The sequence below is a fragment of the Hippoglossus stenolepis genome, chromosome 20, assembly GCF_022539355.2.
Source record: "Hippoglossus stenolepis isolate QCI-W04-F060 chromosome 20, HSTE1.2, whole genome shotgun sequence".
Taxonomy (NCBI): Eukaryota; Metazoa; Chordata; class Actinopteri; order Pleuronectiformes; family Pleuronectidae; genus Hippoglossus; species Hippoglossus stenolepis.
Genome location: NC_061502.1, coordinates 11,105,231 through 11,133,204, shown reverse-complemented (window position 1 = coordinate 11,133,204; position 27,974 = coordinate 11,105,231). Strand labels below are relative to the sequence as shown.

The 27,974-nt window shown below is 41.8% G+C and overlaps 2 protein-coding genes across 2 annotated transcripts in view; one reads left to right on the top strand and one right to left on the bottom strand.

Moving 5' to 3' along the window:
* si:dkey-71h2.2 (low density lipoprotein receptor adapter protein 1) overlaps positions 1-15,906 on the top strand; it is a 62,005-nt gene extending 46,099 nt beyond the window's left edge. The window contains exon 9 of the mRNA XM_035144147.2: positions 15,575-15,906. Within this exon, the coding sequence (XP_035000038.1) occupies positions 15,575-15,620 (46 nt within the window). The 3' untranslated portion in view covers positions 15,621-15,906. The remainder of the gene's footprint in view (positions 1-15,574) is intronic.
* fndc4a (fibronectin type III domain containing 4a) lies at positions 51-24,765 on the bottom strand. The gene is made up of 6 exons (XM_035144148.2): positions 23,978-24,765; positions 15,595-15,710; positions 14,290-14,494; positions 7,128-7,217; positions 4,579-4,712; positions 51-1,497 (listed from the first exon to the last, which is right to left on the bottom strand). Exons 1-6 carry the CDS (start codon positions 24,051-24,053, stop codon positions 1,456-1,458), a joined length of 663 nt encoding a protein of 220 aa, XP_035000039.1. The 5' UTR covers positions 24,054-24,765; the 3' UTR covers positions 51-1,455.
* Between the last annotated feature and the right edge of the window lie 3,209 nt (positions 24,766-27,974).

Genomic DNA, 27,974 nt, shown 5'->3' with positions numbered 1-27,974 from the left:
TTGTGCGCACACATGTAGGTGATAAATGTGTTTCAGAGACAGAAATCCTGTTTCATTAGCAGCAACTTAGTAATGGCACATTCAAAAAGAAGCTTTATTTTACACTTCAGGTAATACAATTTCCCGGGAAATGTACAAGATCTAAAATGAAACACTGGGGTATAAGAGATGGTTTCCTGTTTCTAAAGGGCAGAGAATAAAACATTAACAGTATCACGGAACAGCGGTCGTTTTTTATTCCTCCGTTGTTGGCATCTAACTTAGAGCGCACATCAAATGCTATTCTACAGGCAAATGACCTGCATGCAACTTTAGCAAATGAATGGAATATGTACAGTCATGTTTGTCATGTATGAAATGTTTAATAAATGTATGTAATAGTTTTAAATGTCCAGTGTGTAGGATTTAAGTGAAAGGGATCTATTGGCAGAAATTGAATATAAAATAATCCTAGTGATGTTTTCAATCGTGCGTTTCATCTCAAATGTACGAATTGTTGTTTACTTTACCCAAGAATGGGCCTTTATATTTGAATACATTATATTTACATCGGAAGCGGGTCCTCTCTACAGAGGCCGCCATATTTTTTACAATAGTCGAATCAGGACAAACTAAACACTATTCACCTGCAACATGCAACTTCACCACTAGATGTCACTAAATTCTACACACTGAACCTTTAATTTGAATACTTGGGAAGAAAAATAAATTAAGCGGTTGTAGTTATTACAGATGAATTTCTGATGCTTTCCCTCCTGAATAAAAATCTGCAGTCAGGCAATATCATACATTTCAGATAGGAGAGTATTTGTATATATGCTACTTTCAATGGGGAAAAAGTTGATTCATATGGAGCTGCTTTGTCTGTAACAGGTGAACGTGGCGTCTCATTGCACATGCCAATATCAAAAATACACTCAAAGTCATGAAGACCGGCCTCCCAGATATGATCAGGTTGCATTGTGTGTTTTTCTATTGCAAGAAACACCCCAAGCACCTGGTAGAGACCTCAATGTTAACTGCTCCGTGGGTTAACATTAACTGATGCACTGTGGTTTTTCTGCTAGAGCTACTGTACGGTGTGTGTGTGTGTGTGTGTGTGTGTGTGTGTGTGTGTGTGTGTGTGTGTGTGTGTGTGTGTGTGTGTGTGTGTGTGTGTGTGTGTGTGTGTGTGTGTGTGTGTGTGTGTGTGTGTGTGTGTGTGTGTGTGGTTGAGTAGATTCCTACAAGATCGTTGGATGGGTTTTGTATTTGAAGTTCAGTGTTTTTCTATAAATCTTATGTACATGCATGTGTGTCTTTTGTAAGACAGTCTTTGCCAACCTCCCTCACTAATGTTGACTCGAGGAAAGTTTGTGTTTCCCTCGATCAGCTTTGTTCTCCCGCTCGTCGGTGAGAAAGGTTGAAGATGCTTTGATGATGAAAGGAGAAAGGTCCGATCTCCCGTCCTTCTTCTCAGACTTCTATGATGTTTATAGACGGCACCGAGGGATGAAACTGCAAGAGATGAGACGGATGAAAAACATCACAGCTCAAGCTTTATTTTTTCTTCTATAACAAACAAATACTTAAATTCTATAGATGGCAAAAGCAGCGCATCTGCCTGAGGAGATTGAGTAGAGCAATGAGACCAGTAGTGGTATTAAAAATGCATGAGCTGCAAACACTGTAAGATTTAGGTATCGTCAGTATGAAAAATTCATATATATTATACTCACATTGGTTTATGCTATGGTGTAGACTCGTACTGAAGTGATAAATATAAATTATGAAATATTTATGTGTTTTAAAAGGCCTGGTAGAATTGCAGTAACGTCTTATAAAATTATTCAAATTAAAAATGAAAACTTCTTAATACTGTATATCAAAAGCACTGTGTATCACATCGAGAGTGAAGTTCAATAAATGTATTTCTTAGTTATTGCATAATCGTACAATCATTTTTAAGTCCTCTAGGTCAAAGGACATTTACTTTTAAAATATTAAACTGTCTCCGTACATCCTCTCTGCTTCACTCTGGTCATTCTCTCCATTATAAACACCTAAAACACTTTTACTGCCTCGAGCCTGAGCTCAGTTTACAGCACTATTGACTTAGACCAGTAACAGTCTTCAACAGAAACCTCACATCAACATCAGACCACATAATGAGGAGCAGAGAGATTAGACCACACAGGGAGAACTGTTACGACGACTGGACCTCAGCTAATTCAAACCACAGAACTCAATATGTTGCTACTTTAAATCCGAGCCTGCCCATTGCAAGTGACCTCAATTATCGATTGGTTCGGGCCTTTATGCATCTGGCTGCTGCTCTGCGGCACTTTTTAAAAGGAATGTTGCACACGCTTAAAGCTCCATCAGTTACTTGACTTTATATTTTCCATCACAGGGACGTAGATTGATTGCAGCAACGACAGGTTTGGTGGAGCAAGAGATTCCTGTGATTACATCTGTTTGACTTATATAATAATAACCTTCATTTATATAGAACCGTTCAAGACACAGTTACAAGGTGTTTTACAAGTTGAACATGAGAAATGTGAGGCAAACAATCGGAAATAGTTTAAAAGCAAACAAGAGGAAATAGTTTAAGACAAACAGTAATAAAATAAAACGTTATAATTAAACATTAAAAATGATTAAAATAGGAAAGCATACAGAACGTTTATTGGAGAGTGATTTCTATAAAACAAAGTCTAAAGTAATGTAAAGTTTAATCTTCATAATATGAATTTAATATGTTTTCCAAAGCCATCTATTGTCCTTGACTTGACATTGAGATTTAATACGAAAAAGTATTTTCTCTCTTTTTCTTTTCCTTTTTCTTCACATGCAAACTGCATTTGCTAATCAAATAAATGTCAATTTATGTTTTGCATTTTAATCGAGGAAACGGCTGCTTGCTGTTAATCTAATTTATAGGAGAATGTGTAGAAGAGTAATCTAATAACAGGAGAATGTGTATAAAGTATAAAGCACCGGAGAGAAGGGTCTGGGAGCTTTTTCCTGAGCCAGTGCAGAGGTTTATTTTAGAACCTGGTTGTGCAACATACCGACCATTGTTTCTTAAAAAGCCTTTTCAATCGAGCTGGCAGCACACAGCCATCCCAGAGATCCTTTGTCACAGCTGAATGCCTCCTTTTGAAACTAAATTGTGGCGAACACCAGACGTTACCAAGACTACCTGGACAATATTGGGGTTTTAGCATTGATCGAGTTTTATATCACAGATGTGCAACATATCCAGCGTAAGCAAGTTTACAGCTATGAGGTGCCAAAGAGGCGGATGCTTCACGGCACCATTTCATTTCATCTAATGTGTATTTGACAGGGAGAGAGAGATGCAGTGTGTATAGAGAATTGCAGAACATTTATCCAATGCAATGCATCACAGCCTTTGGCTACAGTTAACTTTCAATGTCCATCCATTGAAAGGCCTTTAAAACTAAACGTAAACATTTTTACAGACGGATTCAAACTATTTGTTTGACCTTATAGCATAACTTGCTGTAGTACACAGACACATTTAACCTACATTCACATATACATATAGTTACCATAAAAATATGTTTGCTCCCTTGATGGGCAAAGACTTCTGGCCAACTGACTCATTCCAGTTCAATACCTCTATACAATCAATAATGCCACAATTCCCAAAAAGCACAATCATTTCATGATTCAGTTATAGTTTCAGTAATTATAATAATCAGCATGGTAAAATATGGATTCATTCTAAGTTTACTCTTTTTGTGATGATGTACGTGAATATGTGTCTGTTTATTACTGGATTCTTGAGTGCGTCTGTGGTCCAGGAGGTAGAGTGGGTTGTCCACTAATCAGAAACTTGGCTTTTCAATCCCGTGTACCTCCATTACGTGTGCCGAAGTGTCCTTGGGCAAGACACGGAACCGGTCACAGTGTGTGATTGATCAAGAAAGAAGCGCTATATAAATACAGACCATTTACTTTTTTATCCCGTGACGTCTTGCCAGCCAATACTCGCCCATCTAAATATTGGCTGTTTTTTGAAAGTTGTTTTCTTGGATGTGACTCATGCATGATCATTTTCCCCAAGTTACGTTACTTTCAAGCCTCTGGTACGATACTTTCAACGTTCCCCATCTCAAATCGCTGATAACTAGCTGATGATCCAGAGGCCTGTGATGGTGGCACCTTGTAAAGATTTGCATTTGCTCAGCACAATGTGTCTTAACACAAACCGTCGATTAGACAACATTAATGCAGGAAATGGATTCTGCTGTAAAAGGTGTTAAAAACAGCACGTTATCCTGTAGAATTGACGGAGAGACATTAACCGTCCTTCAACACGAGACACATTGAGCACATCTAAGGGCATTAATTCATATAGATGGTATAAAAAAGAGCTGTCGCATACAGACTCCGCTTATGAGCACCGGCAGCTGCTTGAAAGAAATCTGCTCCGGACTCAATCTTGTGTCAGGGACGCATGGACGAGACTGGTGCGCATGTTTTCAATACGAAATTCATTCAGGCAAAAATTTCTAAAAGTGCTTGTGTGACGCGAGCCTGCGGTTCAGAGGTGCTCTCACTCACCTTGCTCCTCAGCAGACCCCCGCTGTGATGCTCCGGCGTGCTCCTCTCCGACGACGGCTTGGGCTTCTCCTTACTGTTGCTGGAGTCGTTGTCCTTGATGATGTCATACTGCCGGCAGAACAGGGCAATCACGGCTGGCAAGGTGGCGAGGGGATGGATACACGTGCATCACACACACACACACACACACAGGGAGAAAGATAGGAAATCAGTCATGAGGCAGCAACTGTCACTCAAAGACGTGTCGCCGCTTCCTCTTGCCACGCACGTTGAAAGGCCTTGTTGGATAATGGAATTCTGCTCCCGAGGGAGTGTGACGTCTGGGCCTTTATCTGAAAGTTGGGAAGACAGTAATTCTCCACAGAGTTTGCTTTTTGTTGCGTTTTGCAATCTGCCTGGTGCGGTTCAGCCCTCAGTTTGGATGAGCACTCAATGCCCACCAAACACTTCTCTGCTCCACTGAGGTTATGAATTTCTATGGGGACATTAAATATTCAGAAATTGTTGTGTAGCTCTGGTAATGAGACCCAGGGAGCTGTGAGACACACTGAGAAGCATAGAGGGTAATTCACTCATTAATCATTATTCATGCATCATATAAGAACTCTGCAATCCTGCAGCTGCACTGTCTCCGTAGCTGAGAGCATGTTGGTGTCAGCCACCTCCACTCGTACACTGGTTTGTTGGTTTCACGCTTGAGTTACAGCAGCGATTGTGTAATTTTAGATGGGATTTGTCTGCGTTTACGCTTTATTGTGATGTTGTTTTAATGGGCGAGCGAAATAAGCTGTCACTTCCCCTCAGGATATCAACATAAATCACATAGTTTTGCAGAGAAAGTGATGTTTTGAGGCTCTTCAGCACATTTCAAGCTGCTTAATACTCGGTAGGTGAGATTAGCTCATGTTACCTTATTACTATTTAATTCCATCCACATTTCCAGGCCGAGTCTAAGCAACAGAAAATAGGAGAAATAAACCAACTATAATTTGTAGATTATGAGCCTTCAAAGGTGACGCCTAGTACAATGCATGAAGTGAGGTAAATTGGCTTTCAAACTGGGACCGGCTGCAAATGAGCAGTGGGTGATGAAGAACGCCGCATGTGGTGTTTTCATCATCCCACTCCTCGCTGCCTCCGCGCTGCTTTGCTTTCTCTCATTAGTATTATTTAACATCTCACTCTCGGGGCTCGGGGGTGGGAAGCCCTGCTCCTGGCTGCCTGTCAGACACGCCACTTCCGATTGTGCCTCAACACTTCATTAATCAGCGCGCTCCCTCGAAGGAGGAGACGCTCCCTCGAAGGAGGAGACGCTGAGATGCTCTGAACAAAAAAACGTGATGCTGCTTCCACATCGGCGTTGTGAAAGAAGCCTTAAAGGGACAAGAGGTTCGGAGATGCAGGATTCATTTTCTTCAAGTGTGTGTTGTTCGGGTTTTAGGGACTTCCACTCAATAAGGATCCTATTGGTCTTGTTTATTAGTGTCTCATTGACTGGTGCATCAACGTATTGATATATACAAGATCATCTACAGTGTGAAACCTCCGTCATGTGTGCACCTTTAGTCTTAATCATCGAGGCTGACAGAAGCTGTTCCAGTGGACAGGTCCCATTATCTTTGTGCTTATGAAGCCGGATTTTAATGTCATCAATATCAATAAGGTCTGATGCTTGACATTGAATTTATAGTTATTAGGCTTGAATGGATCTAAAAACCTGTAAATGAATAACCTTTGGAAGAGCATGTGTCACCCTGAAGGACTGGAGGCGTATGGTTGCCATAGAGACAGCACTATCAGTATTGCACATCAAATGAATGTAATAAGGTGACTTAGATGGAGAATTTTTTTTAAAACTAAGCTGATCAGTTTTATCAAGCCTGTGTGGATTTGACTGACACCCAACACCTGCCTTCAAATCTTGATTGAAATGAGGCTAAAACTGTGATTGTTGCTTGGAAATACTTTACATTGTTTTCAGACCCTGACCAATATGGATTTTATGGGAGCCAATACTGATATTAGGAGGTATAAAAAAAACTGCTACTGATATATCAGAAAAATGTCTGTGATTTCTAAGATAGAAATGTATTTGAGACTTGATATTATCAAAAACTAAAAAAGGAAAACACAAATACAACCAAATATATAGAGGTTGAATTAGAAAACTAAACTCTACACACAATTCCACATCTTTTCTGCATCGTTCATTCATCTGTAAAAAAGCTTTTCACATTGGTGCGTATCAGCAGATGTAAGCACATAAGCTGATCTAAAAGCAGAAGCTCCCCATGCACAGGAGTGTTTTCTGCGTGCCAGCTGGTTCAGGATTGATCAGAATAAGAAAATAAAAAATTCCAGTACACACCAGGATGCAGTGGATTTTTTATTTTTTTATTTGCCGATACCATTACATCTGTGAAAGGCTCATATTGGCCAATTTTTATTTTTTATTGAATTTTCCCAATTATTGCTGTAAATGTATGCATAAAAAGCTCTTATTTAATTTTGAAATTCTTATTAACAAGACAGAGTCTAAAAAAACGTACCTGCCCACATGACCAAGACCACCACGATTATGATCATCTCCCCTGTTTGTAGATGCCGTGACTTGTCCAGGCCTTGCACAGTGGGGTCATCTGGGAGAGAGGACAGACAGGACAGCTGCAGTGAATGCAAATCTCTGAACACTCAATACAAAGTGCTGAATAATTTGCCCTTTCCCCTTCATGAGCTCCGTAAAATATATAAAGTAATGTCACAAACAATGGCACCAACAAATTATAGAGTTGAAATAATACCCATACGTCTCAGTAAAGGCTCAACATTTGTCCAGTAGAGGTTTTTTTCTACTGTATTTTCTGATGAATGTAGGACATTAAACTCACATTCTATCAGTGAGCACCGGCACAAACGGACACCACCTCTATCTCTCATGACAGTTATGCCTTTTAACAAATACTCTAACAGTCAGTGGTGGGCATTACCACATTTCAGTATCGTGGCATTAATCCTCCTTTAAGTGGATTGACTAAGGGCCGACTTCCACTCTCCAAACTATCTCTTAACCCGCATGGATGGAACTCCTCCAGAGCAGCACTCTGCCCAATTGCCTCATTTGTGAATCAGCTTGTCAAGAAACTGGCTCCGAATGCCAGACTGTCAGCTATCTTCACATGATAGCAATTACAGAGTGGGTTCAGTATCACCATGTTTTTTTAAGATTTGGAAGTGGTGTGGACGGACATGTGAGAGTAAAGAGGGAAGGGCTAGACGCACGTGAACCTGGAAGTTAAAGGACCAGTGTGTAGGATTTATGGGCATCTATGTAATACTGAGTGTTATGTCTTCAATAGTGTATAAACACCTGAAACTGAGAGTTTTCAAATGAGCCTTTAATATCTACATCGGGAGCTGGTCCTCTTTCACAGAGTCCGCCATGTTGCATCGGAAATTAATGGTTAGAGGAAAGGTGAGGTTGCACTCTTCGACCTCACCACTAGATGCCACTAAATCATACATACTGGTCCTTTAAATAGTACCACATATCAAAAGAGAAGTAAACTTGGAGGCTTGTTAAGAGCTTAGCAGCTAACAGTAATTTGAAATGTTTCCTCTTTTGGTTTTCCTGGGCACACTGTCTTTGTTGGCTCACATTTGAGGGTGAGGGAAACCTTTTGGCAGTAGCATGTCGGTTGGTTGGTGGAAAAAACACCAGCAATCAACCTACACATGACCAAAATAAGGATATCAACTTGATTTGGCTAATTCAGGCTGCTGGCATTAACTTCAGATGAATTTTAGAATAAATTTTTGCATGAATTGCCTTATCTCTTACGACATATTGTTACTTTACAATAGTACAGCTTCATGGCCTCCATGTGGAGAAAGATACAAGATTTTAAAGAGTAAAATTTTAGTTTAAATAGCATGAAACGGATAAAACAGGACAGTGCGGTCACACAATATGGTGCAAGATATGAATGAATATTCCCAAAAGAAAGATATGAACCCACTTTACATGATGCATTTTCTGTAAATCTTGTATTAAATAAAAAAAAATCAAAAGCACTTCTTTGAGATCCTCAGCTGATATTCACTTTGATAATCTCCTTTATCTTCTGAAGGCAGTGTGAGCTCCGCTGAGTCTATACATCAGACTGCATATTTCTCCTAAATGTCAGGTTAGTGATAAGCATGACTACGAGTTGTTGTCCATGTTAATACTCCCACATCTTCTCGATCCCTTCATTCCCTATTCACCATAAATATTCTGTATATTAAGTTAAAACGGCTAAATTCATGTAATGAAAAAAATCATCTTTGATATTCCTCCTCTGACTGGATTTACATGCTGACATGATATTCATGAAAACATAATTGCGTCCATGAAGAGAAACTAATGGTTGACGTGTTTTTATGATGAAAGCACATCAAAGGTTGTTTCAGTAATTATTTTAATGTAATATATCTATATATGATGTGATATATTAATAATATAGATAAAGGAAGTCTTGATCTTGTTTCCTTTTTTCTCATCTAACTTAACTTTAAAAAGTGCTTTTGTGATCCAACATATTGATCCTGTGCATATTTGATGCAGTAGTTTTCATGCTAAAGAGTGAGTGAACATCATTTTGCAAAAGGACCTGAATAACATGTCCTGCCGCTGTTTCCTACATATTTCATGTTGGCACCATTCTCATGCTGCACGATTCTCTGCTGGAGAATCACACGGCTGCTCTGCTCCGCCAAAGACTTTGTGTTGAGATAATGAGTCGACCGTCTCTCAGCTCACCCCAAATCCCGTGATGTTGTTTGTGGCCGCGAACTGGGGGCTTCAACTGACTCGCTGTCACATTATGTTTCCTTGAGACGATTTATTACATCGTAAAACATTTTGAGCTGATTCAACCCGAAAATATGCTTTTAAGACTGCTGCCACAAATTATGAGAGGAGGATGGATGGGAGTTAAATTGGAAACTGACCTCAAACAAACCTGCAAACCTGTGGCATCAATCAACCAGCTCATCGTTTTGATTTTGAAATATCTGCTTGAGGAGATATTTCAATGTTGTCACCAGGTTTTCGCTAAAACGACTCCACCAATTTCTATGAAATGTTGTGGAGGGGTGAGGTATGACCCAAAGAAGAATCCACTATTTTCTAATCTCTATTTGTCTGTAAAACATTAATCATAAAAGGAACATTATTCAGGCAGCTATAACAGTGAGCAGCAAACCTTAGTGCTGGTAGTGGGAGGCTGGTGGAGGTGTTCTGACTCAGCAAAGACAGCGTGGCACCTCTTTGAAGGATCACGGTAATTGTGTCTGAGGGGAGCACCCACCTAGTTATCTCTGACACTTCCCAGCATCCAGCCTTTGAAATCCTTCTTTTTTTGTTCTCCTCTCCGAAGCATTCTGACAGGTTAGTGGCATCGGGTAACATTTTCATCTGCTCTGTTTATCAGAGTTCCTATAAATCCATCCATCCATTATCTATAGGGGCGCCATGGGGGGAGCTGGAGCCAATCCCAGCAGACATTGGGCAAAAGGGTGGACCAGTGATCCCAGTGAGACAAACAACCATTCACACTCATATTCACACCTATGGTCGATTTAGAGAAAACGCACGCACTCTCTGGGAGAACATGCAAACTCCACACAGACACAGTGCTAACCACCACTCCACCGTCCAGATACTAAATCTTTCTCTGACAATTTCTTGTAATCATATCTTTTCCAAGAATTTACTTGGTGATCGACCCTTTTTTTTTTTACAGTCGTATGATTATTATTATCACACAAAATCATATCCTTCCAGAAATCAATTCAAGAAATGTAATAACTTACTCTATTACAGAAGTCTATCCACAGTTAATCTCTATAAACAGATTCAGCATTTGAATAAGCAGAATCTGTTAAAGTCTTGGACCAGATATCTGCTGTCTGCACTCGAAGCCCCAAAATATTGGCCCTGAGATTGATCCACAGGTACCCTGCAGTCGTAAGATTAAGTTTTCACCAGATCAAATTATTCAAGGGATCAAACATAAAATGAACCTGCTCCCTTCAACTAACGGAAATAAATTCTACTTTCATTGTTTTCATTTTGCAAAAGTACAAACATCCTAACTTGTGGAAATTGCCTGAATATCATTAAACATTGCCGACAGACCGCAAGTTTTTCAGTCTGAAAGCCGGACTCACTGCAGCACATACCTCACTGTTGAAGGGCAGGCAGCGCACATAAATAATATCCTCTGATTAAAAGCTTTCCGTCGAACTAATGGAATTGAAAGACATATTGATCCTGAAAAGAAAGAAAAAAACATCCATAGCTAGCTGCTTATTTAAATTCAAATTCTCCAGCGACACACGGTGCATGACTCGTCATCTTCATACGGAAGAGACTCACTCTGAATCTTGCCGGGGCCTGGTTTACATTCAGAGGCATATGCACTGATATATAATCGCATCAAAGAGAATTTCTTTGAGGTAAAAAGATAAAAGCGTTATTGATTCATGGGCATGATAGCTCCGGCTCTTAGGACTGTCTGGTGTATGGCCGACTGAAAATCTATTGCAGTTTCAATAGGAGGCACTTGGCCGTGGCTGAGGATCTGAAGTGGGTCTGTAATGCAGCCGTCAGCTTGATCAAAAAGTATTTTTCAAGGAGCAATGGTCAGCCGCAAGTACCGTGGAATGGAATGTCCAATGAAATGAATGCATATCAAGCCTAATGACGTTTGTTTTGGAAAGAGGGATCATAAACATCCTCTCTAAGTGGGTAAAAGCTTGCAAAAAAAACTGAATTTTTTATTTTCTGATGTTGTGAGAATTAATGTTGGGGCTAACAAAAGGTGTCTCAAAGGAGCAAGTGGGAGAAAAGGCTAGTTTCTCATGCTGATGACCTCAGAGCCCACTAAAGTGTTATAATATCTGATGTCTTAGTAACTTAAGATTTTCTCCCTCCCTGGTGGGGTCGTTAATGGGCTCATTTATTTTGTAATGTTGAGAAAACTCAAGCCTGAACAAGAAAAACGATATAATGGCCTAATTAAAGGACCAGACAAGCTCATTCTGGGTCACTTTGCCTCTGCAACACCTACATGTACTATTCTATAAAAAGGCATAAACAGAAATATTTTATCTTTGGATAAATGATATATTGAGCTACAAGATATCAACAGGTTGACAATCAATGCCAATGTCACTGTTATGTCAGTTGCTGCCACTGAAGCAGATCTTACTCATGTAATATTTGTTCGCGAGGGCCAGAAATTCTGAGTTATTGGGTCTATGCTTTATTTACTGGATTATTAGATTAACTCTTTATGGTCAGAGCCTGTGTCTTCATTCTTTGAGTATCTTCAAATGCATTTTATATCTAAACTATGTACAACCTTAGCTATAAGGTTATGTAAGTGAATAAACCATAATAAACATTTAACAGTACTGAAATTGTTCCAAACACTGAAACTTGAAAAAAATATTTCTTAACACAGACATGAGGAGTCAGCAGTGCTGATTGCTTCTCCACTTACAAACACAAACTCCCACAAATTAAGCTCATCCACTGATTGGGCTGTTTTCCTGACCCACTTGGAGTGACTCAGGAGAGGGGGGCACTACAAATCTTGATTAATGTTGCATTGTGAATCTTCTCCGCGCTCAGCACTTCTCCGCGCTCAGCACTTTCTTCCGATATTGATGGTTCGCCAATTGCTTTTCTAAATTCCTTTTAACTTCAAAAGTGAGCACTGAAAATCATTGGGCCTTTATATCGAGGAGCAGCAGGGAGGGATTGTGTAATGCCAGTGTTTGTATTAGCTTAATGGACGCCGCACTAGACTAGCTGAACTAGAGCTTGAATGAGTTCCCTCTCGCTCCGGCTGATCTTGCCAGTTTAACTAATGGTACCTAACCTGAGTCAGCTTATAGGAGAAACATTTATGATTCACATGCATCAGCACTTCCTGTATTCACGACCTCGAGCCTGCCCATAAAAATAACAGCGGGAAAATTGTTTGAAGTACCTCCTCTCCTTTCCAGTCCAATGTCAAACGGTTATTTAAAAGAGTTTGGCTGAGCTCGTAATAATAATCACGGCTGAACTAATGCCGAGCAGATTACCGCTGGAGTTTCCTCTGAAATGTGAGCCGCCTCCCAACTGCTTATGATATACAAAGCAAACAGCTCTTTCTCAATTTTCCCTCGTCGGTACTGCAAGAAACTCAGACTAAACCCATTCTCTACTGGTCACGCTCCTCATATTTCCCTCAGGCCCCCGCGAGCCGAGGCCCAGACATGGAGTCTGAAGTGTTTTGGAGCGTGTGTCAGAATCCTGATTAGGCCCCCGGAGTGATCTAGAGTTGCATAAATTCAGAGGAGCTCCCCCCTAGCCACGCTCGGAGAGTCTGTCAATAATGTGGCGGCAGGGAGAAAATAAACCTGCATGAAGCGCATAGAGCAGCAGCAGATAGAGTCCCCACCCCCTCCTCTGGAGAGAGAGAGACTTCAGGTTACCTGCGCTCGTGTCGCCACCAGCCTCTACTGCACCTCGTTTTCAATGTCAGGGTGCTTAAAAGCCTTCAACAGCCGGGGGAGGATTGCAGCAGCAGGGAGAAGTGTCTGTAAATGGGTTGCTGCAGTTTGCGCCAGGGGAAAACCGGCCTGCAGGCAGACCATGTAGAGTTAAAAGCCAAGCGCTATGTTATGTAACGGCACCGGGGGACCAGAAACTACAGAGCAGTGACCTGTCGTGACCTTGACAGGCAAGCTGCATTTGAACACACTTCATTTCAGCTTGTTGAGTGGAGGAAAGATTCTGAAGTTGCACAATATAGGACAATTAAAAGTTTATTTTCCACCATAAATGTATTTTTTTGTCGCTAAGACTAAAAATATGCTATATGAATATTTAATGCTATAGGATTGCAGTCAATTTAGTATTCAGCCCGATAGGTTTTCTAATTTTAATCGTGCTTTGTCATTGTTTGTCTGGCTGTCAGTCGCTCCCCCACTTTGTCCCAGACTCTTGTATCTGATGACCTTGGTGATCTCCTGATTTCTTTTGCAACAGTGATCAGCAGTATTTTGGGTTGTTGTTGTTGTTTTCAAAGAATTTAGAAATTGGAATAAAGAGATAAAGAGATAAAGCTTTGTTTTTTCATCATGTCCGCAAAGGAGGTTATGATTTCATCCTTGTCCATTTGTTTGTTGATTTGTTTTTAGAAGAAAACTGCTGGACAAATATCCATGAAACTTGGTGGAAGGATGAAGTATGAGTCAGAGTTGAACCCATTAAAGTTTGGTGCTGATCTGGGTCAGGAGGCGGGTCCAGGAATTCATTTCCACTTTATTAAACATTGTGAGAGAGGGCGTAAAAGCTGGTGCAGGTCCAGGTAAAGACATAAGAAATAAACGTTTTTATGGTAGTGATTCTTATTCAGTTACTGTAGGGAAACATATTCCTTTCAGCCATATCAGAGAATGGATCATTTTTCTTGTATTTATATGAGCAGTTTGCAGAATGTCTTTGTGTACATTGTATCTGATCACAATATCCAGCCTTGGAGGAATGTGTCCTCCTTGTTTTACAAAGGTTTACTTGTATTTGAGGAAACACAATCGCCCACTTGTCATCGTCCCTGAACACAGACAGAAACAGTATCTCTGACATTTATGCATCTCCGGGCGTACCAGTACCTTGGTTGGAGCTGTTGGACGGGAAGAGGTCGGACTTCTTGAGGGTGCGAAAATGCACCTTCTTGCTGGCCTGGCTCTCCCCGTAGAGGCCGATCGACTGGACCTGGATGATGTAGTCCGTCTCCTCCTCCAGGTCCCAAAGGACGCAGGAGCGACTGGTGGTGTTCACCTCCCGAATGAATCGCTGCATGTGTCCGTCCTGCCTCTGGGGATCGGAGGAGGGCAGCAGAAAACAACAGGTTGGGCTCATCCGGTGAAGAGATATAAATGAATGCACAGAGCCAAAGAGGTGATCAAGGCAACCACGGACAGATGTCTCCATAAGGAAGACACTCCCATTTCAAAATTTAAAAAAAGAACAAAACGCTGAGGACTTTATTATATCAACAGTTGGTGTTTTATTTCCACCATATGGAATCCTGACTGGAAATTGCAGAGTCAATATTCTGATGAATTGCTCTCCAGCACATCTGCACTTCGAGTGGCTTCGGGCCAGATGTTTTCTTATGTGTTTTTATGGCGCTGCTCGGCTGAAGGATGTGATTAAAAAAGAAAAGAAGCTTGTTATTCTCTGTGAACAATGAATATGTAATAATTAAACCGCCCCATACGCGTAATGTGTTTATCTGCATTACATGATGAACAGCCTCAAACAGAGGTCGTTGGGTGTTGTCTACAACCCGTTGTTTAAGTTAAATGGCTCCATAATGTTTGGAGACGCATGAAGCATCAACATGATTACAGCAGCACATGGCGCTCCATCATTTTGTTTTGGCATTCGTCGCTTTTCTCCTCTTTTCATCCTGAAAAAGAAAAAAGCAGTTTGGCAGCCTCACTCACTTCTGTGCATTCGCGTCACATCTTCGTTCTCTCTTGACAAATCCACCGTGCCAACTTTTATTCTTACTCCTGGCCCGAAGGCACGATTTAGTCTCCACGCTGAGCAATGATTTAAAAGGGGGTTCTAAGAATAAGAATCTTTATCCACCCAGGAGCTCGTGCAAATGTGTCACCACTCGCTCTGTGTGCGAACTCACAAATTCTCCTCTGTAAAGCCATCAATTGTTTCCCTGTCTGAGAAACATTCACTGCAGTGTTTTCCACAGGAATGTGACATGGCAGGAAATTGATTTCAGGTGCACTTCATTGGCTGCCAACAAAAATTTGAAACGGGCCATCAGGACGGGGCCACGTGCCAAACCACAAATGGCTCAAGCTAAAAATAAAGCCAGTGTCATCTTCTCATTTGGAATTTGTTCTGCCGAACCTTTCTGATTTACATCAGGAGTTCAGGACTGAGCGTACCTGTTGTGAGATGGAGAAGCCGATGATGATGTCTCCCTCCGGAACCTCCCAGGATACGGTTGCCGAGTCGGCCCGCAGGTGCATGACGGACACGTTGACGGGAGCTGGTGGCCGGTCTGAAAGAGAAGAGACGGAGAGGTCAGTTATTCCAGCTGTTTGAATATCGAGTCCTCGCCGTGTGTGACCACACTGCGGGCTCCAACTCAGCACCGGGGTTTGAATCTCCAGTGCATCGCTGATTCTGACTCTTCACACTGTCAAAGCATGATTGTTAAGGGTTGTGGATATGTTCGTGAATGGAATTAGAAAATAACAGTGGAAAAAAATTTAAATTTCAAATTATTTTCTCAAACATTAATTATTTCTGTTAATAAATTTGTTAATAACTTCTCCTCTGACTTTGGGTCATTATTTACTTCTTAACATTCCTGCACTAAAATATATGTCCAGATCCATCCTGTAACTTTGCTGCCAAGTGGAGACAAAAGCCCGGGAAGCGAAAGGCCAGAGAAACCGAGGGGGACAGATCTAATGGAAGAATCCGCACAGCTCTACGGCCCCTAAGCAATCGCTCAGGTCAGATAGAGAGGTGAGAGGGATGGGATTGGCCGGGCAGATGGGCCCCCGGAGGCCATCCACACGTCTTTTGTTATAAAGGTCCAATGGACCTTTGTGGGGAGATGTCTTATGCGTTGCGGAGAGGGACAAGTGAGTGGAAATGTCCAGTGTCTTCAGATATGTGAAAAATAATCAGAAAAAGAATATGATATTGCTTTCGCTCGTTTGTTAGCAGGATTACGCAACAAGGAATTAGCACAAAGCTTGGAGGAAGGATGGTCTACAGGTCGAGGAAGAACCCGTTCAATTTTGTTGTGGATCTGGAGCTTTTTATTTTCACTTGTACCAAATAAAACTCTGGATCTAGTGAATTATAATGTGGTTTCCTAAGGGGACTGTTGGGCCGTGGTGCTATGTGCTCTACTGAGTGCCATTCTAGTTATATATGTATGTACCTGTATATCTGCTGACATATCGGTTATACACATTGACACTTCCCCCCCTTCACATCTTTATCAGTCAGGCTCCAACACTCTCTGAAACACTTCAGACTCAATGTCTCACAAGCTGAAGAAAGTATGAGGACCGTGACCAAGAAGCTTCAGTGGCAATGTGCTCTGCATTAGTTCAGCTACGATTATGGGATGAGCCAAATACAGCAACTCTTAAAATAATGGCAGCTTAGAAATCTTTGCCAATTTTTAAATATATATTTTAGCCAAAGTTTTGCTATCAAAAAATTGTTTTACTCCTCAATATAGATATCTGCATCAACCCCAAAAAATCGATATCAGATCATATGCAGATCATATGCGGATACACTTTGCCTAATGACTCTCATAAGTGATACAATTTCTACCGTAGTTTGCATCTTTCTGCAGCAGTTTCCCCACAAATTGAGGATTAATTGATGGTTGTACATTGAAATTGTATTTCAAATCCTTTTAATAACTCATGGGGCATGGATGTAATAACCCATAATACAGTTGTCTTGAGATGACAGCCGGAGGCGTGTGCTGTGGGAGGACAATATGTCATCCGAAAAGTGCACTCGAGAGGGAGAGATGAAAGACAAAATTATGAAATTGGGAACCATTTCAAATGATTTGCCATTTCCTATTTCAGGCCCTCTCACATCCCTCCCCCCTTTTTATCTCGCCGTGTCCTCTCTTTTATCTCTCTCTGGCTCTCTCTTTCGCTTCTTGCTCTCCTGTCTGTTTTTATCTCGGAGACAATCAACAACGGCCTCTGTGTTCCGTGCGGAAGGTGACATTGAGGCGGATCTCTCAGACCCTCGGGTCAGACGGGGGCCGTCAGTCTCCAGGTCTGCGGCGCTCATGGCGATATGAACCGCGGGTCAAAGACAGGCGTGACGCTCGGTTCTCTCTGGGCTCGTGATGACACGCTCGGAGATTGGTTTGTGGAGGGGATGTGAATGAGCTGGACGAGAGGTGTGGAGTGGGTGAGGGGCAACGAATGCTCCGAGCGTAGAGAGCGCAGGGAGGAGCGGGGCCTCGGCTGTGGCCAACGCCGTCGCTAACACCTCTTAGGAGGTTAAGAGGTGACGCCTCTCTCATTTTGTTCATTTAATGAGAAGCTCCTTCATGGGAGCAGGTGATGTAAAGTGTCGAAATAGACGTACAGCTGGAGGGGGAGATGAGTTATACATGCGGTGCATTTACAGTAATGGTGCCTGTGTCCTTGTGCCATGGTCGCATCTAAATGACCCCTAATTTTACGTCATGAACATTTGATGATTTCCCTCCGAAACTGTAAAAGCGAGCTGCAGTAATTGAGCTGCTGATGGGACTCACTCGACAGAAGCCGGAGGCCTCGCCACCGCTGCTGCACAGAGAGCTGTTCACCTGTTAATTCAAAGTTCAGTGACTCAGTACGAGAACCAGTTGTTGTTGTCGTGATCCATGTCACTTACATTGATGAGTCCAAGCCTCCCCTGCTACAGATAGCTGTTTTTTTAAAATATTGAACGTATCATGTGTCCAAATTACACCAAATTGGACACCGCACTTCCTTGGACCCTTAAAGATGCTCGTGCCAAGTGAGAAGCTGATAAGATGAACGGTTCGTGAGATATGCTGTCCACATACAGACGGACAGATTTCTGAATTTCACTCACTCTTCACATACACACCTAAACAAATCCCTCTTTATTGTCTTTGATTAGATCTCATTATAAAATGCACACATCCAACAGACTTGTATTCATAACAGCAGCATAGAGGATCAGTGTCTTTGATCCCAAACGCACACTTTGCCAAAACAGCAAGGGATGTTCATTTGTCTCTGCTCGTTAACTAATCAAATGTGTCCTTTGAAGAGGAAACGCTATCGAGCCTCCATCAGCGTCAGGTGCAACATTTATCTAACACAGGTCACATCCGTTTCTCTTGAAGCTCCTCGTCCTTTAGGTAATGGGGTTGCAGGCAGGAAAAAAAAAGAAAACCTGTAAACGTGATGGATTGTCTGCGGGTCATTTACTGGTGACGGTTCAGCTGACAGGCGCCGTGAATCATCACTAATGCATAAGTGCCCTCTTCTAATATGGCGTTGTTTGGTACATTTCCAGCTTACAAGATAAAGAGATGAAAATGGTGTTGTTGTTTTCATTCATGTACTTTGTTATAAGCTAAGATCTGTTTTGATGTTTCCAGGAATTTAATCACAGCTGGCTCGCGAGCAGACAACTGTAGCTGAGTGATTTTCTAACACAAAGAGTTTCATTGATGTGAAGACCGATCAGTTCCCCTCTCGCCTGTTTGATGTTCCCGCTCTGCAGCGATGAGTGTCATTGTGGATACTTCCACATCTACTATCAGCCACGTGTCCTGAGTGAAGCAGCAGAAAGAATTACACAAGATCTGAAATCAAACGGCTGCGAAGTCACAGCGGCCAAGGAGCGTGTCAGTGCAGATAAAAGGCGTGACCCCTCTTAGGACCTGAGCGCGTTGCCAGGATGAATCATAGCGTAAAAAGAAAAAGCCGAGGCCCTGCACATCTGACCAGCGTGCACATAAAGAGGGATTGTGAAAGTGCTGCTGAATCTATGAACGGCTTACGAGGCCGCGTATGACTACGGCATCTCATATTTTGACCTCTATATTTGCTTCCTTAGCACAGTTTTGCAATATAATCTGATTAATACAGTTTGTCTATTCGTTGAGTCACAGCATAAGATAAGACTTGTTACTTCTGCATTTGTTTGTTGGTTAGCAGGATTACATAAAAACTACTCAGAGGTTTTCCATGTCATTTTGTGGAGCGGTGGGGCGCGACCCAACAAAGAACACATTCAATTTTGGTATGGATCTGGATCGGGGGGGGGGGCTCCTGGATTTTGACATTGACAACGGGTCTAGCTTGTGGCTATCAAACTCTTTACAAGCAGCAAAGCCACTGAGAACACAGAGCTAGTTTACTGTTGGTAGTGACAGTTATTTAAGTTTAGGTGAAGGTGTCACGGGTTGTGTCGTTGGCTTTCACAATAAAATGAAGACCTATGGCTGACTTGGCTTCATTAAAGCTGATTTGGATGAAGAAAATACTGCACAATCATTTTGAATCATGATTTCTACAGAAGAAAAACATACTTTAGCCTTCTTTATGCCCGTTCCAATACCCATGAATATATTTTAAGATATTTACACAACTTTTTCACGAGTTACTGCCCTGCGAGTTTGCATTATTTTGTATGGTTAAATTACAAAATTGTAAAATTTCCCACTGAGAAAGCTTGGGCAGCTTTTTACGTATCTCTGCCCATTTTACATAACCGCAACACACATGACTTAAGAGAGGAAGAAAACACGATATGCGTGGGGAGCTGGAAATCATGTCACCTGTGGAATTTACTGAAAACACAATTTGACAGGTGACATGTCATCTCCACTTTACTGCTGCATTCAATCGTATGCTGCCTGAAGAAAAAGCATGAAGATGGAAATGTTTAGCCTGTTCCACGTATTATATAGCTGCCGTTGTTGCTCTGATTTAAGTCACTGCCAACACTATTTGTAAATACTGTAGATACTGTATCTGGATGCCAAACAACATAATCCCATGCATATTGGCAGAGCGTGTGAAAGCAGAGGTATGTGAGATAAGAGCAGGAAGGGGGAAATTATGTCATCTGTCGAATTTACCGGAGACACAATTTGACAGGTGCCTGAAGAAAAGCATGAAGGTAGACATTTCAGTCAGTTCAGAATGTCATAAAGCTGCCTTTTTCCTTTTTGCTCCGATGTAAGTCACTACCAACACTACTTGTAAATAGATAGTGTATCTTGATGCCAAACGTCATAAGTCCATGCATTTTTGCAGAACAGGTGAAAGTAGAGGCAGTGACCTCTTCTCAATGACCTGATAAATTGACTGTTGAGTTGTGTATTGACTCATTTTAGAGCCAATTCTGCTTTATGGCTCCTTTAAATGGTTTTAAAACATTTCAGGGACAATTACAAGATATTTTTAAAAGCATTGTTGTTTACTTAGGGTTTGGGACGTGATACATTGAAATGTCCTCTGTCCTTTCTACGGAGAAGCTGCTAACCGCATCATTTTTACAAACAACATCAGGTCTGACATGAGCGAGTGCTTAACGCATTATTTAGTGGACACAGATGATTGATCCGTCCACTAAATACTCAGTTAAACTCCCTGAGGTGCATAATTCACATTGCTTCATTTAAAAGCCAAAACAAAGTGGTTTACCAAGGTAGGGGGGTCTCTGCATTCCTGCGCTATTGATCATATTTCAGTCTTAATTGCCTCAGTTTGAAGGGCTGCGTGTAATGTAATCCTTTTCTAATACTCATAATAACGCCTCAGTCCCTTGTGAAATAATATATTCACTGACATGTTTTTTTTTAAATAAAGCCCGAACTCATGCGAGGTGCCTTGAATATTGATGTGTTCTTCAAACGGCTTCATCTGGATGCGTCTCAGACTCAGTTGAGGGAAAACGTTCAGCTTCACGCGGCGGGCGGTCGTCGCACAGCTGCTCGCAGGTTGCAGCATTGCAAATCACCTGATACTCTTAAGCAGAGTCATACTGGTTTGTATTTCAGCCGCGGCCCACATGTGACCTTTTTGAAGACCGTTTTCTCGGGTAATCTCTGGATTTGTCCCCTTCCGAGGCCCTTCTTTCACATTTGGAGCGAGTGGTGACTTTGTGGGATCTTTGCCTAAATCTCTTAATGCATCAAGAGCAGAATGTGCCCATGTAGGATAAGATGGGGGTATTCGTCCAGCCAGGTGTGGCGAAGTCCTTTTTCCTGTACACTTCAGAAGCGTTTTACAGTCGTGCCACTTACTGTCCCTGGCTTGAGGTGCATCCTGTCGTCATCCTCACCCAGAGGCTGTGACACAGCAGTGACACCAGACGCGACCAGGTGCCACTCTAAGGTTAATGCAATCACTGGTCAAACCCCGAGGCTCTGCAGCTGAGATGGGTCGGAGGCAGATTTGTTTATCAGTGCAGCCTTAATTCTATTGGCTGGTTTTGCTTGTTATTAAAATCTAAAGTCTTAAACAAGTGTGATCTACTGATGTGAAACCTGCGGCTGAATAAAATCCACTTTCTTCTCCTCACGCTGTCGTCTTTTATTTCTGTGTATTTACTGTGAATTTGCAAGATGCCAACAGATGACATTATGACAGCGTGAGCAAACATTGGCTCTCGCTCACCAGTCGTCTATTTGTCGAGAATGTGCCACCGGAATTATGAGCACCAGATTGCCAATTTGAAGAATAACACGAGCCTGGCCATCCAAATAAATCCAATAAAACTCTAATTGGCATTTGTTTAGCGTCTGAAGCTCTGGCGAGGTGTCGTGCTGGATTCGTTTTTTTCCATCATGGAGCTTGTTGTCAGACCCTGTAAAGGCAAACACGGTGGCACACGTTCCAGTATTTCTCAACAGGGGAATGAGAAAACTCAAAGACAGTGTGTGGGTTTGCTCCATTTTTCTCAATGACGTGCAAATATCAGACGCTTAATCCTCAATTCGATAAAGAATCATTTGCTACAAGTATCATTTCTACTGCTAAACTGCAATCTCTCATATTCTTGTGTAATCCTGACTCATGCTGAAAAGTAAAGTGTGTGTGTGTACATCATTTTTGGCCACTTTTAAAAGATTAAACTAAATGTCACTAATCGTGTTGCCTTGGAGACACTTCCACTTCTCCCACTGACTGTTCATTGTATCCCAATTGAAAACCTCACCATGACCCAAAGAGGCTTAACAAATAATTCAGACCTTCCTCTGTCACCATGAATCCCACAGTCTCATTGCATGCATAGGGATGGCAGTAATGAAGTCACTGTTTATTTTCGTTCACTTTGATGCTCATTCAGATTTACATTTATATTTATGAGCGCCCCTGTTTATTATTATTTTAATACTGAAGCTTGCCTTGCTCTTGACAGACCCACATGCAGAGCTCCACTGAGATCAGAGATGCTCCTACTGTCATCGCAGTACGTGACAAAGAATATTTGTCTCTGTGCACACACCCACATGAAACAATGGAGTGGCAGTCTGAATCCCTCAAGGCGCTTTCGCATGTAGGACTCAGTTCCTTTGAGAGAAACGGGGGAGGAAGTGATAGAAGTAGACGGATAGATAAGACGCCCGCACACCGAGGCAGCAAGAGAGGATTTCTGTGACAGAACGAGACTTAAACAATACAAGTCTGAATCCAGGCTTGTAATGATAAGCATGCAAAAACATATCGGCTGCAGGAGCAGTGTGAACGAAATCATGCAGCTTAAAGCACAGGTGATCATTTAACCCACTGCAACTGGTGTTTCTGTGGCGCATTGATTTAGAGAAGTGACATGACTGCGACTTGAAATGGAACCTGTGCCACTCTTATGTATCGGGCACTTATGGCGCTTCCAGCTTAATAAAACTTTTATTATTACATATCAAATAATTATCTGATATGCATCGACTCAAGAGATAGATTTAATTAGGTTTCTGGTTGGATGGCTACAAACTTATTTGATGCAACATAGTTTTTCTATATACAAGTGGGCAATATTGATGTATATATTTGTGTATGTGTATATGTACATGTCTTTATGTCTTTTCTTTAAAAAATGTTTTGTGTTTTACTGTTTTTTTTTTTCCTTTTCTTTTCCTCACTATTCCAGATTAATTTGATAAACCCCCTTCTACACATGTGTGAAAAAATAATTAATTAATAATCATAAAAGAGAGAGACGTGACACTATGTAATATTTAGAGCTATTTAGAGCTTGTTCTGTAATACCCATAGACTGTATATACTGTTTAACATGATCGAGAGAGAAATGCCTTCAAAATGAGCAGATACAGTGGAAAGGGGCTGGATATGGCTGTAGTGCAGATTCTTATCGCTAGACTTGTACAGTTGCTTTTTTTATTAGTTGCATAAGAAAGTCTATCTGTTAAGCTTATTCTATGTTTTTTTTAATTCAGTTCAAAAATGGACATGATGATTCACAGAAAGTTGAGAAAAGTCTGAATAATGGTTAAACAAGTGGTGGCTCATACATGGTGGGGCTGCATACAGGATCAACACTGGGTTACAAGTGAGTAGACTTGAGGATTAAAACGTGTTTCACATGATTGAATGAAAGGAAGATTTAAGAGCATCTTGCTGTGCAGAGGAAAGCAGATTGAAAGCCTCTTTAAACCCGAACAAACACAAGGACTTGCTTGGGTTTTGTTTTCACTTTAGTGTGCGGCCAATGACGCATTTTACAAGGCTCTTACTTGTAAGAGGCTTGCGCTCCACTTATAATGGGACTGACACTTACTTGCTCCCACCAAGAACACGTCGCTGCCGAAAAGCAACAGGACCACGGAGTTGACCAAAACCAGCAGGCGAGCCATGTCTTCGTCCTCTTCTCGTTAAGAAACAAAACAAACAAACAAAAGACGCAGGTCTCCTACGCTTGAAGGGCAGTGAAGCTCATTTTTTTTTTATAACATGTTGACGAAGGAATCGGTCAGTGGCTGAATCCCGAGCTGCTCACTTCAATCAGCTCAGTTATCGAGCGCTTGCAGGCGCATTTTCGCTGCATGAGGTGTTTTGTTTTTTTTAATCCACAAGTCCTTTCCATCCGTCCATCATGCGGACTGAGAGACGAGGTCCGAGACGACTCCCATCATCCTCCAGCTGCAGGTGCGAACAGGGGGAAGGAGGTGACGCTCACGTGGAGGTTAAGGTCGTGTGTCCCCTCCGTCACGAGCAGAGGGGACGCCCGGGCGGCGGTTTCAGAACCATGGACAGCGCCTCGGAAGTTTCCCCTGCCTCAGACTTGCTCCGTCCGCGTCTCCTCCAGACTGTGCGTGTGCGTGCGTGCGTGCGTGCATGTGTGTGTGTCGGTCATCCTGCAGTCGCCTCCTATTCGGTAGCCTCACCCCCCACCCCCAGCTACGCCAGACCCTCGATTAATCCCCTGCGCCCCATTGGACGGCTGTGCGCGCCTATACCTGGTGCCGCCGTGCGCCACGCACGCACTCTGTGCCACGCCTCTCCAAAGTGCTTCAATATTTCAGCAGGTGATAATATTTACCCGCAGTCTTGTTCTGAGGAGTGTTGTCGTGCAACAGGGAGTGAAGTGTGTTGCATTTGAGGGACACCCCGCTGAGAGAGATGCCATCATCAAACACAGCATTTGATGCCCTGTTTATAGTCACTGAGCTGGTAAATGATAGATGCTTGTATAATAAGCCCGGAGTGTTTCATTCAACACCCTCCTCCTCCTCCTCTTCCTCCTCCTCACCCATCATACACTGCGCAGCGCCCTGAGACACACCACGTTATCAGGAGGATGAATCATGTTGAGTGCATTGCCTCCTGGGACAAGCGCTTCACTTCAGATTGGAAGTCTATACAGGGGGCCAGCCCCTGCACGTGCAGCCCCACTGCAGTCTGACACATGAGGAAGTCATCACCATTGTTGTCATCATCATCATCATCATCATCACGATCATCATCCTCATCATCATCCTCATCATCCTTGTTCTCACCATCATCACCACGATAATTTTCATTGTCATTGTCATCAACTTCATTATCATCATCACCATCATCATTGTCATTTTCATCATCGTTGTCATCATCATCACCACCATCACCACCATCTTCACCATCACCACCATCATCACCATCTTCATCACCATCATCATCACCACCATCTTCATCACCATCATCACCACCATCATCACCATCTTCATCACCATCATCATTATCGTCACCATCATTGTCATCACCATCACTGGAGGGAAATCAGATTTTACAATATAGTTTTATAACTTGAATGTATGTGTGGGTGTGTGTGTGTGTGTGTGTGTTTTCACAGCTGAGTCTAACTAAACTAAATGAACCACTCCAAACCTTTTAGTGGTCAAGAAAAGACCCCCCCCTGAGTTGTTGTTGCCATGGTTTCGATGTGCTCATTGGTCCTTAGTGAGCCGGAGCAGACACAGAGTTTTTTTTTTTTTAAGAGAGAGAGACATTAAAGCTTAGATATTAGATATTGGAGTTACCATGACAGCTGCCTATTTGTAGCTGACATTTCTGTGGCATTTATCTCAATAAAAGCTTTTCAGTTTTCCTCAGCACACACATGGAGCTCTGGGTTATTGTGGTTAGCACTCAGTTTACTTACTGTATTAGTTTGTATATGTTTTGTCCTGAAGTTAGGAGACATTGTGGTTCAGTTGTGTATCAAACATGATATTATATGATATTACCTCAGCGTGAAAATGTAAATCTGGATGAAGTAACATTGCAATTGTGTGCGAATTGAGAATAATGAGCTTAATTTGTCCACACTCTGGAAAATTGTGATGATTTGCAGAGATGTGAGAGTTGGTGGCTCTCACCCAGTTGTACCTTACTGTGCCATGTTACAGATTTATGTTCTTCACCCCTAAAAAAATCCTCTTATCGGCTCTTTTCAGTGGGAAACATTAACCATCCCTTGACCCTCGCATTAAACTGAAATACCACTGTTGCTCTGTAGCTCTTAAATCTCTATCTGACCTGAGCCAGAATTGACCAGGCTGACTTTTATTTGCTTCACCATATTTATAAATGACACCCATCATTGGTTCTTATGTGTGTCCAGTAATTCGAGAGGCCCAAACCTGTCAGAGCTAGTTGCTGATATGTTTGAATATAACATGACGGATGATATGTCCCTTAACTTTCGTCAAACCTCACCACACAAATCTTTCAGCCAGATGATAATATTAATAAACTTAATTTGCATAGCACCTTTCAGAACACAGCTACAAGGTGTATTATGAATTGAAAGTCAAATAAGCAAGCAAAATGGTTCAATAGCATATACATAACTTTATTTTTCAGTTCCACCTTAATCAAACCCCAGTACAGGCAGCAGTCAAATGCAAGGGCTGCTGTACTTTGTTAAAGATTAACAGTATGGGATGCATTTTATTATTTAAGCTTATTTTAAAGGGCCTGTGAAAGTAATTGATAGGACGGGATGGGAGAAATGAAACTATTCCACAATTGATCAAAGCAGTGGAGACTTTGAAATGAATTATAGCGGCATTAAAAAGAGAATGAGTAAGTGCGTGTAAGAAAAGTATCAAACTTCACACGACAGAAAATGTGCTTTATTGGATTAATTGAACAATTTACAATAAAATAAATTGATCTACACAAGCATCATTCAGGTTAATTGGTTGTTAATATTGCATAGCAACACTCAAGCTGCTCTGTGTCTTTCCTGCTTTATTCTAAATTTGGACCAAAGTGCTTGTTCTCGTTGCTCCGCTGTTTATTGCACAAGGGAGAGTTTTCCTTTATTTTGAATGTAACCTGGTTACAGTGTCCTGCTTGTGTAAATTAATTCAAGCTGTGGGACACAAATATACAGTTCATCCAACAATGAAGGGATTTTTCTTCTCAGTGTGGGGACACCAGTTTTAACACTGCTGAAATATTGCAGACCTAATTTAGGACTTGAGAATATATGGATGGACGGTGTGTTCAAGATGTGGGACGACTGCAGAGCTGATGTATCGTCTCAGAGGTTGAACCAAAGACTATTTATCTCTCATCTGAGTTGATGAGACATCTTTTTACTCCGAGTCAGATATCAGCTTCCTGCGTTTAGAAGATGATTTTCTTATACTGCACAGCTGTATTGTGTGAAAAACAAAACTGTGATGTGACAGATATGTGTGTGTGCGTCCATGTTTACATTTTTGATACCTCATTAGGAATAAACATAATTTCAGGCATAAACATGGACCTTGCCAGGACCAGTAGACCTCATGGGGACCAAAACCTCTCAGGTCCTGGTTAGTGGTAAGATATGAATTGAGGTTAGGTTAAGGTTAGTGTGGGAATTTGTCACAGTTATGGTTAAGGATAAGGTTTCAGTTAGGCTGTCCACAATAAATGGGAGTATGTGCAAAGTCCTGCAAGTCCTAGCTGCACAATTCTTCATGTGTGTGTGCGCGCATTTCTATCTAAAGTACTGAGGGCCAATTTTGGGTCAATACTATCATTGTGAGGACATTTTGACGTTGTGAAGACATACGGAGGCCATCGCCAAGACTGTTGGCTGGTCCTAACAAATTCAATGAGCTGTTTGAGACTTGGTTTTAGGGTTAGAATTAGGTTAGGGTTAGGGTTAGGGTTAGGGTAACGGTTAGGCATTTAGTTGTGATGGTTAAGGTTAGGGTAGGGGCCCAGGTGATGCATTATGTCAATGAGTGTCCTCACAACTATAGAGAGACGTGCATGTCTGTGTGTATGAGTGTGTGAGT